This window comes from Carassius carassius, chromosome 6, assembly GCF_963082965.1.
Source record: "Carassius carassius chromosome 6, fCarCar2.1, whole genome shotgun sequence".
In the NCBI taxonomy this organism is placed as follows: domain Eukaryota; kingdom Metazoa; phylum Chordata; class Actinopteri; order Cypriniformes; family Cyprinidae; genus Carassius; species Carassius carassius.
Window position 1 is genome coordinate 22,553,773 of NC_081760.1, and position 14,729 is coordinate 22,568,501.

The 14,729-nt window shown below is 40.0% G+C and overlaps 1 protein-coding gene across 2 annotated transcripts in view; it reads right to left on the reverse strand.

Moving 5' to 3' along the window:
* The window catches only part of LOC132142502 (dachshund homolog 1-like), a 75,134-nt gene that overhangs the window by 37,424 nt on the left and 22,981 nt on the right, over positions 1-14,729 (reverse strand). For both annotated transcript variants that reach the window (XM_059552417.1, XM_059552416.1), the window contains exons 2-3: positions 12,045-12,160; positions 8,279-8,404 (exon numbers count right to left, since the gene is read on the reverse strand). In XM_059552417.1, coding sequence (XP_059408400.1) covers positions 8,279-8,404; positions 12,045-12,160 — 242 coding nt within the window. The remainder of the gene's footprint in view (positions 1-8,278; positions 8,405-12,044; positions 12,161-14,729) is intronic.

Genomic DNA, 14,729 nt, shown 5'->3' on the forward strand with positions numbered 1-14,729 from the left:
TTTCGCACTCAGATCGGTTCAGTTCAGTTTTTTTTTCTTTCACTTGCCCTGCTTCCTAGGTGATCACATGAGCCCACAGAATCCACGTCCTTAAAGGGGCAGCACCCTACATCCCGGCCCCCAATGACCCAAACAGGTCATTTAAACAAAGTAAGGGTGATGTTACAATTAAACTTAATCAACTAAGAAGACTGGCTTCCAGGAGGCAGATCTTGTCCGCGGGACGGATGAAGACACCTGCCTGTGTTTTCACTTCCACAGTACGCACAAGTCCGTCTGCACCTGGATAGACTTGAGTAAGCAGACCTAAAGGCCAGTGATTGCGTGGTGTGTTCTCATGCAGAATAAGCACAAGATCTCCTACTTGAAGATTTCTCTTTGGTTGCAGCCATTTTTGGCGTTGTTGCAGTGCAGGCAAGTATTCCTTCAGCCATCTGCACCAAAAGACATCTGCCAGATATTGCACCTGGCGCCATCTGCGTCGGTAAAGGTCTTGTTTTACGAAGGCTCCCGGAGGTAGAGTTGGGCCTGAACGAAGCAACAACAGATGATTTGGTGTAAGTGGTAGAGGATCTGATGGGTCGTCTGATAGTTTAGTGATTGGTCTACCATTGACAATAGACTCAACGCAGCAAAACAGTGTTGCCAAACCTTCGTCATCTGGTGCCTGCTGCGACAGGACAGTGTTTAGAATGGAACGAACGGTACGAATTTGCCTCTCCCAAACACCACCCATGTGGGAGGCGGCAGGTGGATTGAAGATCCACTTTACATTGTGCTGTAGCAAGTAATCTGAAATCCTTTGTTGATTCCACTCACTGATGGCTTTCCGCAACTCTCGTAATCCACCGACGAAATTAGTCCCGTTATCCGATCGTATTTCCGTGGGTGGGCCTCTCCTGGAGATAAATCGCTGTAAGGCGTTGATAAACGAGTCAGTATCGAGGGTATGCGCAACTTCCAAGTGGATTGCTCTCGTAGTGAGACATGTAAACAAACATCCGTATCTCTTGAGCTCACTGCGTGCCTTCTTAACCAAGAATGGCCCGAAGTAGTCTGTGCCCACACGCGTGAATGGAGGCTCACCTGGAGTCACTCTAGAATCAGGTAAGTCCGCCATTTGTTGAGTTTGTGGCTTAGCTTTTAACTTGCGACACTGTAGACATGATTTTAGAGTTCGGTTAATGACAGTCCGTCCCTTTAGAATCCAGAAACGTTGACGAATTTCTGCAAGTACTCGCTCTGGACCTGCATGACCCAGGCGAAGATGATAGTGACTGATAATCAGATGGGTGACGTGATGATTGTTAGGCAGGATCACTTGATGTTTTGCCTCAAAGGGAATTGGGGCATTTGTTAGTCTGCCTCCCACACGAAGGAGTTGGCTGTTTTCAACCTCAAAGGGTTTAAGCTTGAGAAGAGAACTGGGTTTTGCTTGAGAACATCCGAAGGATGCAGTTTGTATGTAATTGAGAATGGCTGATTCTGCTTGTTGGAGCTCACTTACAGTAAGAGGGTCGGATAGATGCACTCTTGTTTTCTTGCGCAACAAAGCCTTGACACGCAACAGGATAGCAGTAGCCCTTTTCAATCGATGCCAACTGGAGTATCGTTCCAGTAGTCTGTCCACTGCATTTTTCATCACTTGGTTTGGTTTTATGCTAGCTGCATAGACCTCTTTGGCTCTTTTAATTTCTGCTTCATCTGGCAAATCATTTATGATCGGTTGAGCAGGCCAATGCTCCTCCTCAAGTTGGAGAAAGTGCGGACCAGAAACCCATCGTTCACTTGACAAAATCTCTCCCATGGTCATTCCTCGAGAGACATCATCCGCAGGGTTAGAAGCAGAGTCAATGTGTCTCCACTGGCATGGTTCTGAACGCTCATGTATTTTTGAAATACGGTTGGCGACGAATGTCTGGAAACGACAATTCTTGTTGTTGATGTACTGAAGTACGATGGTACTATCTGTCCAAAAGAAGGTCCTTTCAATTGGAATCTCCAAGTGGCGCTTGATATGCTGGTCCAGCTCCGAAGCAACTACAGCTGCAAGTAGCTCCAGACGCGGTATGCTAATTGGCTTGATTGGTGCAAGTCTGGACTTTGACATCACCAGCCTGCAGGTGTCACCAATCCTGATGTATGAAACAGCGCCGTAAGCCAGTTCCGAAGCATCGGAAAAGTGATGGAGCTGGGTCGCTAACAAGCAACTAGCGGACGTTGGTCTAAGACATCTTGGAATTTTCAGTGCAGACAATAGAGGCAAGTCATTTAGCCATCGGTGCCACTGTGCTGCTAAGTCTACCGGCACCTCCTCATCCCAGTCGACTTTCATGCGGCACAACTCTTGAAAGATTGCCTTTGCTTTGAGAACGAATGGACTTGCAAATCCTAAAGGATCATAGATGGAACTGGTAGTGCTCAATACTCCTCTCTTTGTTGCAGGTTTGTCCACAGCTTTGACATCGAATGTGAAGCAATCTCTTTCAACATCCCAAAGGACACCCAGTGTTCGTTCAAATGGCAAATCCTCCTGGTCAAGGTTAACCTCATGTAACGACTTTGCCCAATCATCAGTTGGTATTGATTTCATCACTTCCTTAGAATTGCTTAACCATTTGGTTAATCTAAAGCCTCCACAGGTGAGTAGATCACGGAGTTCGGAAGCAAGTTTAATGGCGACCTCCACTGTTGGTACTGACTTAAGACAGTCGTCGACGTAGAAATTTCTTTTCAAGGTTTCCAAGGTGTCATTAGAGAAGTTTCCACGGTTGTCTTCAGCCACTCGTTGCAAGGCAAAATTGGCAGCACTGGGACTCCAGACACCTCCAAAAAGGTGAACCATCATACGGTAATGCTTAGGTGGTTTGTCCGGGTCATTGTCCTCCCACCACAGGAAGCGAAGCACATCTCTTTCATCAGATGGCACTCGGACTTGATAAAACATGCTCTCAATGTCCGCATTCAGAGCAACAGGTTCTTGCCTAAACTTGAGAAGAACTCCTAGTAGCTTATTGGTAAGGTCTGGGCCTTGGTAAATATGATCATTCAATGAAGTACCTTGGTACCGTGCTGCACAATCATAGACAATACGAACCTTCTCCGGCTTGCGCGGATGTAGCACCGGATGATGTGGTAGGTACCACACACAACCATCGTCTCTGTTAATGTCAGTGACTTCTTCTGCATATCCTTTCAGCAAAGAGTCTCTGATACCTTCTGTATACTTGTAATGCAAAATCGGGTCCTTCTTTAACCTCTTTCCTAGAAGGTCTAATCGATGTTTGGCTATTCCGTAGTTATTGGGCAGTCGTGGTGGATGTTCTTTGAAAGGGATTGGTAGAGTATAATGACCTTCCTCTTTGACTGCTTGCTTGTTCCATAGATCAACAACTTGCTCATCGACTACTGACAGTGAGTTATTGTTCATGTGTACTGGATCATCCAGTTTCCAAAATCTTTCAACAGCTTGTTGTAGAGTGTGGTCAGCTTGAATGAAATTGGCAGAAACAGAGGTTGAACCATCAGCTACTGGCCCATGAAGTGTCCACCCCAGGCCAGTTAGAATCGCATAGGGTTCGCCTGATTCACCGCAGCGTGTTTCACGAGGAGCAAGTATGTCTGGTTGGTCTAGACCTATCAGCAGGTGAACCTCATCAGCTAGATCAACGTCAGGTAAACTGATTTCATCAGCAATTTCCTTCAGGTGCGGCCATTGGAACACCTCCTGCTGTGTGACAAAGTTGTCTAGACTTATGTTCAGGTGATCCCGACAGAGCACTCCTTTCATCAGGTAAGATTTCCTTTGTTGAGCATCTTTAACTCGTAGGTCCACCGCTAAGGTGACCACGTTGAGATTTTTGGTCTCCATGGTGTTCAGTTTAATGTTCATTTTGCGTGACTCCAGTTTAAGAGCGTGAACTAACTTCTTAGAAGCAAATGTCCCATTAGAGCCACTGTCAAGCAAAGCAAAGACATTCATAGAAAATCTGTTGTGTCTGTCTGAAACCACTACTGGCACGATGGGAAGTGCAATCTTCTTTCGACTTGCTTCAATGCACTTTCTAGTGGCATGTGCTTGAATGGCTTGAGGCGGGTCAGCAGTTGGCTCACCTCCAGTAGCTTGATTAGTAGATTGGCCGTTGTCGTTATTGTTAGAAGCTACAATGGCGGAGTGCAGCCAACTGTTGTGTTTTTTCCCACATCCAGGCACCTTGCATACCCAAGTGCGAGTACAGACTGTGCTGCGATGACCTTTCATGAAACAGTTCAGACAGAGTTGCTTTTGTTGAACAAAGGCCAAACGCTCTTGAACAGACAGAGCTCTAAAGGCTTGACACTGGTTCAGAAAGTGTCCGTCAGTGCACTTTGGACACTTAAATCTTGATGTTGGTTTTGGTGTGGATGATGTGGTGCATTCATTAGTAACTGACACTGTTGCAAATGTCTGCTTTTTCTTATTGAAAGTTGACTTAGTACTTGGTTTAGAACTTGCTGGAGAATTTCGACTGGCAGAGCTAAGGAGATTCCCAAAGATAGGATCTGCTCTCTTATCAGCTTCTGATTGAACAAGACTGACTATGTCATCTAACTTTGGCAAGCGACCAGACTTGATTATCTCATAGTTTATTGTGAGCCATCTTTTCTTTATGTCTTCAGGTAGCTTTTCCACAACTTGTAGCAAAGTGCGTCCACCATTCAGCTCTTCCTCACACTTCATTGCCTTCAAAGTGTCTCGGCAGCTGCACAGAATGTCTGCGAAGCTTTGCAACTGCTTGTTGTCTTTAATATCTTTGTGATTAAGCACCTTGTCAACCCATGCTTGTGATATCGCGTATGGATTGCCAAAACGTCTCTTCAGAATAGCCATGGCTTCAGCATAGCCCAGGCTAGAGTTGGGGTTGTACAAGCAATGTGAGATAGCATCTCTAGCTTGGCCGACAGTATACTGATGCAGTCGAGTGAGTTTCTCTTGATCTGGCACTGTCTCTTTATCAATCACAGAGGAGAACAATCTCATGAACTGCCAGTACTTTAAGGGTTCTCCATCAAACTTGATGATGTCAACTGGTGGTAGATGCATGGAATCGATGTGTGACTGATATTGTTGCCTTGATAGGTCTAGTAGTTGGCATAGAGAATTCTCATTCACTGCTGAAAGTGAGGAACGGAAGTTAATGAATGGGTTACCTGAGACAGGAGTGGAAAAGTCTTTATTTATTGTTGTTAACTCAGCCTTTCGACGATTTTCCTCCATCTCAGCATCTTTGAGTTTCAGTAAGCCTTTCAGTCCATCCATTTCCAATTCTGCATGCTGAAGTTGTAATTTAAACTCTGCACGTAGGCGTTCTTCCTGTCGAGCGATGAACATGGAAAACTCTTCCTTTTCTTTCTGTCTTAGATTTTGTAGCCCTTGAAGCTGGGTAGACAGCTGGTCTACAGAAGACATTGGAGATTTAGCAGCTTCATCAAACCTCCGCTCTTCCTCTTGGAAGTCAAGTCCATCTGAGGATTCTATGTTTGGATCCCCCATTGATGGCTTAAAGTCCTCAAACCAGCTCAAGACTGAGTGCTGCAAGTCTTGAACATCACGCAGGACCGATGTTAAATAGCCCTTAGAAGCATCAAGGTCATCATCATCTTCTAATGTTTTATGGTACATGTCATGAATTTCATTAAACCGCATAACAGCCTCATCCAAAGCAGCAAGTTTCATCTCCACTTCTTTGGGCTGGTTACCGTTCATAGAAGTTGTAATCTGTGTCATCAAGCGTGTCACTGTAGCCTTTGCACATCCACGTTGACGCTTGAGACATTTTTGTTGTTGATCAGGAGTTACACTTGTTTCTGAATCTTGGTCCATGTTGTCATTAATCTTCTTAACTCCTCGTGTTTGACTTTAATGTTACCCATAAAAATGATAACATTAACTTGGATTTTGTGGTTTTCTTTTCTTTATTCCACTTGTGTAGAACTCACAATATACACATTTAGGTGTGTGCGCGGTCAAACACGCTGGGAATATATAGTTTAGATTAAGGGTTTTATCTGTAGTTGTTAGAACATTAGAAAGTCTGCATATGAGCATCAACAGGGCTTTCGCACTCAGATCGGTTCAGTTCAGTTTTTTTTTCTTTCACTTGCCCTGCTTCCTAGGTGATCACATGAGCCCACAGAATCCACGTCCTTAAAGGGGCAGCACCCTACATCTTTTCTTTTCTTCTCTTCTCTTCTCTTCCAAATAATGCAAATATACTAAACCATAGATTTGTAAATGTATATTATTCATAGTTAGAGTAACAAAATAAATAGGTTTATATGTGAATTAGTTGTGGCTCAATAGGTAGCATTGTTGCCTTACAGCAAGATTTTCCCCAGATTGAATCCCAACTGCATTAAATTATTAGCTAATGAAAAAAAAAATCTAATCTCAAGAGACCAAATACTATGAAGACAAGTTTCTTGAGTTTTCATGGTAATGTTAATAAATTACCATTAATAAAAGAACATGAATAAATATTGGTATTTTAAATATATTAATGAATTTCAATGTTGATTATACGAACTTTTTTGGTTTTGTCTCACCACTCTAACTAATGTAAAATCAATTTTCTGAAGCAAAACCTGCTGAGATTACATATCTTTAAAAAAGCCCTTGTGTTGTGTGAGTTTATGATTGTATACAATACACATAACTGCTTTTAAATACCTGCATGCTGTCTTTCACCAACTTAGCATCAACAAGATACATCCTCTCCAAATTCCTCCTTGAAAGGACGGTGTGACTATATCCAGAGCCCTCCGCTTCCTGCTCGGGGGCACAGCTGTTATAAGAACCTCTATTTAACCAGAGATGAGCTCATATCCTGATAATCAGGGCAGAGGGGGAGTTGCTAAAAACAGTGTCCCAATCACCGACTGGACCAGTGCCACTGGAGTTCCGCTCTAACACTGCTGTATCTGTCTAGCCGGCCTCACACATGCCGCACATCCCTGCAGATCTGTTCAATCTTCTGGGTTTAGTTCAAACGTATCACATTTCTCAGACTGTGAGTGCTATTCTGGGAAGAGTATGTGTTGAGCAAATGTAAATAATCATATGACCAGTGGATGAGGGTTCAGGTTCAAAACACAGGCATGAGAGACTGATGTTTTCAGATATGTCATTTCAGACCGTCATTGTGTCAGTATTAAAATGACAGGCCAAAGAAACCTGGTAGATGGAAAGAGACAGACATTTTGAAGATCTCTTCAGCTGAATTAATATTCCACATCAAGAGTCCACACTCAAGGTTATTCTCACTTTAAATTGCTGAAGATAAAAAAGCTCCTTCTTATTAGCATTTTTGGTTAAAACCTGGCTAATCTTATTCACACTTCTCCCTCTCGATGAGACATCTTGGCCTCTGTTTTCACTTTTTCCCTTCAGAAAGGTCACCACCCCCTTTTTAATGGTGTTTTATTGCTTAAATCTGCTTGTAATGCACAGTTTCTGAAAAATAAGCACTGCATCAATGGATATTTTCTAGAAAATAAGCACCGCATCATAGAATAATGGCAAGTTCTCTCTTTTGCTATATGTAACTTTTTACTTTCAAATGCTTTTAAATACAAGTTTAATGCACATAGCTAACTATATGTGTAAGTAATTCATATTGGGTTGGAAAAAATTGTACTGTATTTTTGAGTGTCCCAACATGGCACTATTGGCACAACCAATGACAACAAGTTTGGTGCCATGACTTCCTGTTGTGCCAACCAGTGCCAAACAGGAAGTGTTCGGAAAACCTGCCTGAATCAAATCACTGCTTTGGGAATGAGCCGTTTCTGTACATTCAGAAATTATACATCTCCTTTAAACATGAAATAATAAATGTTGCATGAAAAGGCAACTCAATATGCTTCAAGTGAAATCCAAGAACGAGCATGTATGCCATCATCATTTCAAACTAAATCTGTCAAAAAACAAAGGTGTTTTGGAGTTTTAGTGGTTTAAAATAGCAACTTTCCAGAAAACATTTGCGCTGACTGTAAATCATCTTCAAACTGCTACTGGTTCATGTCAATTACATAATAGGTGATTGTTTTCTGGGGCTGAAAATCCTTTCAGGTTTATTTGTTAACTTAAATCGGAGAAGGTAAGACATGAGAATCTTCTGTTCCCAGAAGATATCTGATATAAAAAAAGTGTTTAGTCTTGGACCAGGATTCTTAGGGCATGAGCATTTCGGATGGCTTGTCATATGAGCTTCAGTTTAAGAGAGGAACTGACACTTACCCATGCTGGAGGTGATGTCACCATTCTCAGAGTCTGTGCCGTGGTTATTATTGCCATGGTAACTATTCATCACCTCCAATTTGATCTTCTTCTTCATGGCTTTAGCGAGTGTGGCAGCTGTTAGGCCTGTAAGAGTATTAATCAGAGAGAGAAAGAAAATGTGATAATTCATAATCATTCTGTTTCTTTTCACTTCAACTGCCTAAATCTTGTGAGAATATGTGGATATGAATAATTGTAAACAGATTCACCTCACCGCTTTTCCATAAATGTGCCTCATTCAAATGCTTTTGTGAAAGCAATTATGAATATTTCACATCCCATAATTGAATTTGACAGAAGAACACGCTGGCACTGTAACATTAGATGATAACAACAGGTCTATTATTACCCACAGAGTCATCCCAAAGCTACACTTACTCTCCTGCCCATGACACTGCTCTGCAATCAGTCTACTGACTAATACCTCCATCTAACTACCATCAGACACCAGCTTTGAAGAGCAGGTCCTGGATCAGCTGAACCAGGTGACATCTGAAAGTTGAGATTTGCTCTTCTGTCATTCGCTGATAATCCAGGCTGCCTGGCAGCTGCCCACTGTCACAAGTCTCCAATAACCCTTGTTAACTGTGTGTGCATGTGTGTGTGTGTGTGTGTGTGTGTACACGTTATAATTCAATTAAAAAAAGATTAGCTTCCCTTCATTGCACAGAGAGCTGCTTCTAGCGCGCGCAACTCAGATTGTTACATGCCACTCCTCTCTTTCCTCTTCCACTAGCTTTAAAAGATCTCAGTAAGGCAAAATGAAGGCAAGCTGTTTTAAGATTGAGATCACTCAAATATAGCCCTATTGGGAATAGTGAAAATGTTTTGGAATGTAGCTTTTTTTCCATGTAATTAACTTTCTGGAGCAAAAAATAAATAAAAAAAAACATATGAAAAAAAAATATTTAATTAAAAAAGTAATTTATATATTTATTAATCTAATAATTTACACAATTTGAAATGTTAAAATGTATTATATGTTGAAATTAAGATTCATAAATGCAATAAAATAGTTGTTAATTTTATTGCATTAAATAAAAATGTTAAAATAAATTGTACAGACTTTTTTTTATCTACAATCTATAGTAGACATGCTTACAAAAAATGATTTTTATATCCACACTAGTGAACACATCACATTTGCCATAGCCTTCATTAAATAGGCATTTCATCCAAATTTATGTTTTTCAGCACTTTCCTTATGAATTCCATCATACATGTACAAAACCCTACACATTAAGTTCTCAACTATGTAATATTTTTTTAAAAAGTAAGACATGGGTCTTACTTTTTATTTTTTTACACAGGAAACAGATGATTCTTCTGCACAATCTGATTTAGCTGCAGCCTGGAATTGAACTGCTGGTTTCGTCTGGTAAGAGGAGAACTGGCCCCCCGACTGAGCCTGGTTTCTCCCAAGGTTTTTTCTCCATTCTGTCACCGATGGACTTTCGGTTCCTTGCCGCCATCGCCTCTTGCTTGCTTAGTTGGGGTCACTTCATTTACAGCGATATCGTTGACTTGATTGCAAATGATTGCACAGATAACTGAGATGATGACATCACTGAATTCATTGATGAACTGCCTTTTTTCATTATTGACAACACAATCTTTTTTGTTTAAAGCACTATATAAATAAAAGTGGCTTGACTTGACAACACAATTTTTTAAAACGTGAGGGGTGCTCCTAATCTTATAAATTTTGAAGATGCAGATTTTGGGGCTGTCTGTAATGCAATATTAACTTGGAAAAGTTTTAAAAGGAATTTAGCACAAGGATTTTGTTAATTCCCTATTCACCTGTAGGTTGCAACAGGTCAGGTGCAAACATATCTAATAACTGTTTTTGTAACAAAACTGAAACCTCTTATTTTGTGATGTGAGAGCAACCAAAATGCGTCTCTCTACACTACTATCTAAACATGCTGCTGTAGGTTGGTTAAAGTAAGACAGATGAAAAAATGCCTTAGTTTGCCTCATTTATTAAATTGTATTGCATCAGTGTTGGCTTGACTTATTTATTCATACAGACTAACAGAATTATTCAGAAGAAAATATGCCTTTTCATCCCAAACACTGACTTTGTGATATCCTTCCAGTTCTGATGTGTCTAAGGTGTATCCTTTTAAAGTCTGCGCTCTAGTCTGTGCAAACAGCTCTCAAATTTAGCTTTCATACGCTGGCATTTGGCTGCAATGCACAACAGTTATGTGCAGATATGAGGCAGGCTCTGGCAGTGAGCTTTAGGAGCGGGGTGTTTTTTTTTTTCGCACTCTCTCAGTTGTTCTCCAAATGCTTTCACTAAATGTCAAGATCAGAGCATGAAAGCCAAGGTCCCTATTCAGCCTGTGAAGAGGACGATATCAAAGCATTCCCCACTCTCAGTCTGCAATCCACTCAAAGAGGGAAAAACTGTCCTCTCTCTCTTTTTCTCTATCTCCCTAGTGGCCTTTGAGTTCCCATCTCTGTGGCTGACACTGATAGTGTGACCTCTGCTGAAGATAAAAGAGGCCTGTGCTATTGAGCATTATCTTTCTCCCTCTTACTCTTTCTCTCTCCATCACCTGCTCTTTCTAAATGAGTACAAATGCGCAGCCCTTTTCAGGCTCTCTTTGAGAAGTCGTAACCAGCAGACTGCGCACGCACTTACACAAAGAGAAGGGCAGCTTAGAAGTCGATGCATTTAGCTTCAGGATGCAGGATGGACAGAAGTTTTCATGCATTAAACGACACTCTTTTAAGCAAGAGGAGAGCTGACCCCACAGAGGCCGAGGTGAACATATCTCCAGGCAAAATCTAAAAGGTTTAAATCATAATATCACAACACAATAAAGGGCAAATTAGAGTTGGCAAGATGAGGTTACATACTACCACAGGCAAACCTGCATTGTGAGTGTGGAAACAGTAGCTGTGTTTTGTAGGCTTTGGGCTTTTCTACAGCACAGCATGAGTCAGATTGTTTATTTGCGTCACTTCAGATAAGTGCTGTTTAAAGTGACTGACACAGAAATCTAGCAGGCTGCAACTGGTCTGTGGAAATAAGCACCATTTCATGCAGCTGAATTCTCCCCCTAAACGTTTAAACACTGTGGCTCTGTAAAACTCAAAGAGCATCCTGTTCAGTCCAGCATGGCTTTATTCATTATAGTCATAATAGTCATTATTTTTCTCATTATTATTCCAGTTCCATTTGGTGATGCTAGGCAGAAATCACACACTTCTGCTAATCTCTGACATAAACTGCTATATTTACCTCAGATATTGAAAATAACTTAAAAGAAACAATTAAGGTTCTAACGATATGCGAAAAAATGAGTGTATTCGGAGACAAATATTGTATCAGTCAATGAGCATGTATTTTGAATAATGGTAAAACGTTTTATTTTGATTTGATTATGTACTTGTCCATTTTGTTGCAATTGTGAGACAGCGGTATACTTGCACAGAGACTCCGCCCACATGCTCTTCTGATTGGTCGTGTCTGATGTGGACAGACAAACTGCTTGTCGCTGGAATCTTATCACATGACGTCTGGTTAGGATACAGAGTAATTCTTCAGTTAAACCTTTAACTGACTACTTCCTTTTTCTATTCTCCTTTCACTTTTAATTACAAATCCTGATTTGATCCTCTTAAAATCTGCTTTTCTCATTTGAGAAGGAATGAGGTTTGTTTGTTCTTGCAGTAACTGTGAGGTAGGAGAACTTCCTCATTTTCTTACCAGTGTGAGACATCATTCCTGAGGACATGAGTCCAGAGATAGAGTGGGACAGGACGTGAGGGCTCTCGGGTGAGGTCATGCTCTGGGTTCGTTTAGGAGGTCTGCCAGGTCTGGAGCTGAAAGATGAACACCAAATGTTAGACAACCTTTTCCATTCGGTTACATGTAACAACATGTTTAGAAGCCAGCTGGAAGTTGCAGTATAGACAGTTTTGTTGATTGTAATGGGAACGTTGTAGTTTTGCTGCATCATATCAAGCACCTGAAGTATAGACAAGGTACAGAAAGATTAGAAACTTCCAAGTAGGCCTAAGGCTAATTGTCACAAGTGCTATATCTCAGCAACTATATGTTCTCAAATGTCCTATTACTCAAATGTGACTTTTTCTCTAGCAGAGGTTTCAAACACCCCTTTTAAAATGTTCTTAAATACTACTACTACAGTAATTTTTTTTTTTTTAATTCTGTTTTCTGAACTAAAATTCCAGCCTCATCTGATTTATCGGTCATATTTAACTTTGATAAACAATAGATAATTAAAAATAAAAACCACTCTGGCATACACTATACAAATATTTTGAAAGTTGTTTATTGGAGTTCGACTTATAGGAAAATACTATTGAAGTATTTCAGTGTTATTTCTTTGTATTTCTTGTCCTTATTTTATATTTTTTTTTTAAATTGAATTTTAGTTTCTTTTTGTCTTTATTTTATATTTTGGTGTAGTGATTCTGCTGAAAAGGTCATGTTGATATAAATAACAACTTGTGTTCAATTAACTATATATTTTTACTCCCTATAGCCAAGATTTATACACAAACTGACCTTCTCTATATTGTATATAATTTTTGTTTTTACTGCATGCAGTACAAAAGTGTGACAACTAGCCCCAGTTTAATTTTTTTTTATTTTAAATCAAGGCATGGCTTGCACACACTCATACACAAACATTTCTGTTCAGAGTTGGACTAAATCTACTCTGCATACTAGCATGGATCAGGATAAATGGATAAATGCTCTCAAGGACAATCTCTTGTATCCCACCCTTCTCTTTTTCTCTCACTCTAATTAGATCACACAGTAGACTCATCTCCCTTTTCCATAATCAGCCGATTTTTTGCTCATGTATATAGCATGCTGCTCACCTTGTTACCTGCTCCTGCGCATTCATGTGCAATTTAAATTTGTTGACTTTACATGCACTAAAATCAGCCATGGCTCTCAGCAGCACACACAAATAACATCTGCATTAGCTTGAAGTGTTTATCTAGACTCACCTAATTGAGTATAAATGGGAAGGGAACCAGTTTGACTCAACATGGAGCACTTCTGATTGTTTTGACCCTCGTGTATCTTTATCTGCACCAACTGAGCAAGCGCAACGCATTTACTTAAAAAAAAGAAAAAATAAAGAAAAGAAAACACTTCTTCATGATATTTTGTGCAGATCCTCCGCTCACACCTCCCCCAGTACTAGTGAGCACCAATCATCCTTCATAAAATATTAAACTCCCCGCCGTTTGCTCTTTTAAATTCACCCTCTCTCAATTCCCTAATTGTAGTGTTTCTTTATCTGTCCACTGCAGAGAGTAAATAAATGAACAAAATAGCTATTTTATCACAGCGCCTGACCTTTGAAACGGGAGAGGATTATCACAGGTTTATTTCTCACCCCCCCCCCCCCCCCCCCCCACACACACACACACACACACACAAAATAGGAGATATGACTAGTCTGTGGGTGCGTGTTTGTCTGACAGAGATGATGATTGTTGCTGTTGCTTATATCAAAACCAAGAAAAAAGCCTCATTAAAATTTTTATTCTTGAAGAGTAAGTAGTATGACATAATATTTTTATTATTTATTATTTTCTTTTTTTTTATAAAACTAGTTCACATCTTATTAATATTTGGGGAAAAAACCCATCACGACTCAACAAAAGCTTAATGACATTTATTAATTAATAATAACTTTTTTTTGTGAAAATTTTATAAAAGTTTTTCAAAATTGCATGAAATTAACATGAAATTAACATTCTTAGTACATTTCTAAGAATCTACCACACGTTTTTAAACCTAGGTTCTGTGATGATACAAGAACAGCAATTTATTTAAACTCATCTTATTCCTCTCATGAACGCTCTCTCTCTCTCTCTCTCACACACACACACACAAACACACACTCTTGCATTTGTGATTTATGGGGACTCTCCGTAGGTGTAATTTATTTTTTATACTGTACAAACTATATTTTCTATCGCCCTACACCTAACTACTAAAAACTACTGCCAAAAACAGTTTTGTATGTTTTTTTAGAGCCTTCTGTTTTATAAACCATGTTTACGTTGTAGTACCCATGTCATTATATATACATTTGTGTCCTCATCAGAGGCAGACACATCAGAGTACACAGCTTCATTACTTGAGTAAAAGTACAGATACCCCTTGCTAAATTTTACTCAAGTACAAGTAAAAGTACTACAGTCAGATGTCTACTTAAGTAAAAGTACTGAAGTACTTGTTTTTAAAAGTACTTGAGTATCAAGAGTACAAGAGTACATTTTCTAAATATTGCATTACTACTGCCACAGTGCTTACATTTATGTACACAAACGTCCTACATGGAGTTATGAAAAATGTTAATGTTAATACCTTGGAGAATGTAAAAGGAATTGAAAGTAAAAT